At 43.9% G+C, this 3,815-nt stretch overlaps 1 protein-coding gene across 1 annotated transcript; it reads left to right on the top strand.

Annotated features, from left to right (window-relative positions):
• The first annotated feature begins 550 nt into the window (after positions 1-550).
• On the top strand, positions 551-3,230 carry nanos1 (nanos homolog 1). The gene has a single exon (XM_020523368.2). The coding sequence runs from the start codon at positions 718-720 to the stop codon at positions 1,384-1,386; it is 669 nt and encodes a 222-aa protein (XP_020378957.1). The 5' UTR covers positions 551-717; the 3' UTR covers positions 1,387-3,230.
• The last annotated feature ends 585 nt before the right edge of the window (positions 3,231-3,815 follow it).

Raw genomic sequence — 3,815 nt, 5'->3', positions numbered from 1 at the left:
TTTTTAAAACAAAAAGGTCTGGAATTAGGAGTCTTCCGATGAACACAAATCCATTGTCAATTGCTGTAAAAACCCATCTGGTTCACTCATGTCCTTGAGGGAAGAGAACAGCCGTCCTTGCCTGGTCGGGCCTACACATGACTCCAGCCTAGACCCTTCATCAGAAAAATAGTTAGGGAGTTGTTTTTGACTAGCGCAGGCCTGATGGGCTGTAAACAAGAAATGCTGGCGATCACAGCAGGCCAGACAGCATCCTGGAAGAAAGCGCGAGCTAACATTTCGAGTCTAGATGACTGTTCATCAGAGCTGATGGGCTGGAGGGTCTTTGCCCGTGCTGTAGCCCTCTCTGACTCGACTGAAGACCAGAGGAGGAGCAGGCTCCGGCTCGGTTCCTGCGGGTGATCCGTGGCACCTTTTGCATCTCTCCCTGCAGGAATGCGGTGAGGTCTTCAGGAGTTGGGATTGCTCCTCCCCTAAGTGAGAGCCAGCCCTGTACTCTATTCCCACCCCCCCCCCTTTATAAACACAGAGGCTCATTCAGCAGGCAGGGCTGAGAACCGGGGACCAAGGCAGTGCACACAGCTGCTGGGAGACACAGACAGAGACACAGACATAGACACAGACAGAGACACAGATAGGATCACTGCACAAAGACATTCCCCAATCTCCTGCCTATGAACTGAGAAGAGGGCGACTGGAACATTGAAAAGGACCAGCATGGATTTGTTGAACTCCAACTACCTGAACGCTGGGGGCAATTATGATTATACCTTTAACTTCTGGACAGATTACCTGGGCTTGTCTACGCTGGTGATGAAGAACCGCAGGAATGCGCCCCGGCCCTCCAACTCCATCACGGAATCTCTGAAGGCTACCCTGGGACTGAACGACACCAGCTGCCCTTGCCTTGGCCATGGGGATGGACCTCTGGACTGTTGTTTCTGCTGTTCCCCCAACACCTCCAGGAACTTCGTGGACCTGGAGGAGAGCTTCTCCCTGTTTGACCCCTTCCGGGCCCTTCCACCCAGTGGCCTTCACCAGGAGCCTGACATGTTCCTTGACCCCCTTGGCCCCCTGGACCTCCTGGGGCTGGAGAGGAGGGCATTCAGGAGAAGCAGCGGCCGAGCGAAGCAAGAGCCCAAGATCTGTGTCTTCTGCCGTAACAATGGAGCCCCCGATGATGTTTATTCCTCTCATGTCTTAAAGACCCTGGACGGGAGGGTCACTTGCCCCATCTTGAGAGCCTACACTTGCCCCCTTTGCAATGCCAATGGGGACAACGCTCACACCATCAAATACTGCCCACTCTCCAAAGACCAGCCGCCCCAGAGGATTCTGAAGGGGGGTAGGGCTGTGGGTGGGGGCAAGAGGCTCAAGATCTTCTAGACTCGAAATCTTCGGAGAAAGAGAGAGAGAGAGAAAAACAAATCCTTTTTGGACCTAATACTTCTGACCCTCCCCCCTTCCAACATCCCACTTCCCTCCCTTTTTCCCCAAAACTCAACCTGTTTCAGGAAAAGAAAAATCTGGTCTTGAAAAACAGTTTTTTAGGATCCCATCATTTTATGGATCAAGAATCTAATTTTGGGGAAAACCGCGATATCTTCGCCTGTCAGAATGTGGTATGTTTTGGCAAAGACAGAATGAGAGAAGAAACTGTAATTTCTCCCTGGTAACTGTTTACTTGTTGATTTAAGGTGGTGTGGCATCTCTTGTGATGAAAAATTGAGAATTATATTAATGTCCAGAAACATTTTGGTGTTCCGTTGATGTCCATCATTTTATTTAACCCTTTTCCCCTGCATCCTGTCCCATTTAAAATGTGACTGACGAATTTGCAAACAAATTCCACCTACCCACCACCAACATCCCCCCCCACCCCACCCACCCCACTCTGAGAACTGCTTGGTATTTTCTGCAGAGAGTCAGTGTTGCTAGGTTGGTGAAGAGCTTTTTTTTTCTGGAATGTAATTTTGGGCACTAGCCAAAATTATAAAAAAAGACCAACAAAAATACGATTTCTATTCTTGGGCTGAAGTGAAAGGTTGGAGCATTTTCAAAAAATGTAAGTGCATTTATTTTTTAGGCGCGCTTTCTGAATTTAATATCAGTTGTGTTTTAACATAGGATTCAATTTCTAGCTTTCTGCCAGCTGTTGAAATCTCTAACATGTAACTAACTTTCACTGTAAAGTCACACCCCGATAATATAATCTTGGAACTCAACGATGGCTTAGAATTAGAGTCTATTTTGCTGTAGCTCCAATCAATATCCTTGTTCCTGAACACACGGTTAGGGTGGTACACAGAAACAGATTTAACTTGATCATGCGAGAGATAGGACTTGGGTTGCGGTCTGTTCAGGAGTATGTAGTGGGGATTGGAGAAAGAACCTTTAGCGAACCTCAAGACCTGAATTTGTCTTAAAGCAAGATCGCTGATTTGTTTTCGTTTCTTCTTTCTCAGACACAAACAAGCACGATTTGAAAAGAAAAAGTTGGATAAATAGTCAAATTTCTCTTTGTCGCGTACTGTCTGAACTCTTAATCCAAATATATTAAAAAGAATTGCAGTTTCTTTCTTATAGTGAATGTAACATTTTAACAGTCGGAAATTGTTCTGAAGAGATGATTCTAGCAGGACTGCACAGTGAAATTGAGTCTTTCCTTTTATTTACCAAAGCAGTTTTACAAGTTGTAAGAGAATTATATGTAAATAAGAACTTTAATGTAATGTATATTCAGTATTTTGATCATATACTGATTTGAAGAGGGCTCTACCTCAAAAGATTAATGCTTGAGAGATGCATTAAATTTCTATCAAAAAGTAATTAATTATCAGATTCAATAAATAACCAGTTTATAAATGACACACTGCCATTTCTAAAAGGTTTTGTAATAATATTTTTTTTGAATTTTATATAAGAAATCTGTATTTTTCACAGTAAGGTTGCAGTAGAAATTAAAAATGAATGCTGGCTTTTAAGCAATTCATTCGTACATAAAGAAGTTTCTGTAAATATAATTCACAATTCTTCCCTTTCTTTTGCGAATTTGTGTTGTAAATTGTTCAGAGATTGGCCTTTCTTTGCGTAGAGTTTTTTTTAAAAAAAAATTTAATTAAGGTACTGGTTTAATTCTTATTTATACAATGGTGTTACTGTTTCTGTATGCTGCAGCACAGAAAGAATGATATTGTTTACTGAAGGTAATAAAATGGCATACTGAAGAATCTCTGGGAAGGCTTTTTTAAATCCTTTTGCACTCGATGCTTGGGGATGTGAGTGCATGGCTCCCCCTGGGGTCTGAATTGAGATGCGCACCCTGCACAACCGAGGTCAGACCCGAAGATCTGATGTATGGTAAGGGGGAAAGAGTTGCATTTATGTAGCACCCTTTCACAGCCACAAGACCACCCCTCTAAGTGCTTTTACAGCCAGTGACGTTCTTTGGAAGGCATGCGCGAGTTGATGGGATGGGGAGGAATGTGTAAACCCTGGGGCTGGGAGAGGTCACGCAGAGCCATATAGGGATGGAATGAGTGTGTTCTGGGATGGAATTTGCACAACAAGCATGAGAATTTTAAATAAAACAGAGAACTGCGGAGCTCTGAAAGAGGAACGGAAATTGCTGGAGGAACTCAGCTGGTCTGGCTGCATCTGTGCAGAGAAACGTTAGAGTTAATGTTTCGTTGGATTTTAACATTAAGGCATTGCTGAACAGCTTTGAAGTAGAGAGGGGAAAGGGGTGCGGATATATTTGCAGGTGCGGGGAATGAATTTTAGATTATTCACACAGCTACCAACTTCTCAGCTGG

This window comes from Rhincodon typus, chromosome 1 (assembly GCF_021869965.1).
Source record: "Rhincodon typus isolate 14 chromosome 1, sRhiTyp1.1, whole genome shotgun sequence".
In the NCBI taxonomy this organism is placed as follows: domain Eukaryota; kingdom Metazoa; phylum Chordata; class Chondrichthyes; order Orectolobiformes; family Rhincodontidae; genus Rhincodon; species Rhincodon typus.
Note: the sequence above shows the minus strand (reverse complement) of the source record. Positions and strands in the feature narration are given on the sequence as shown.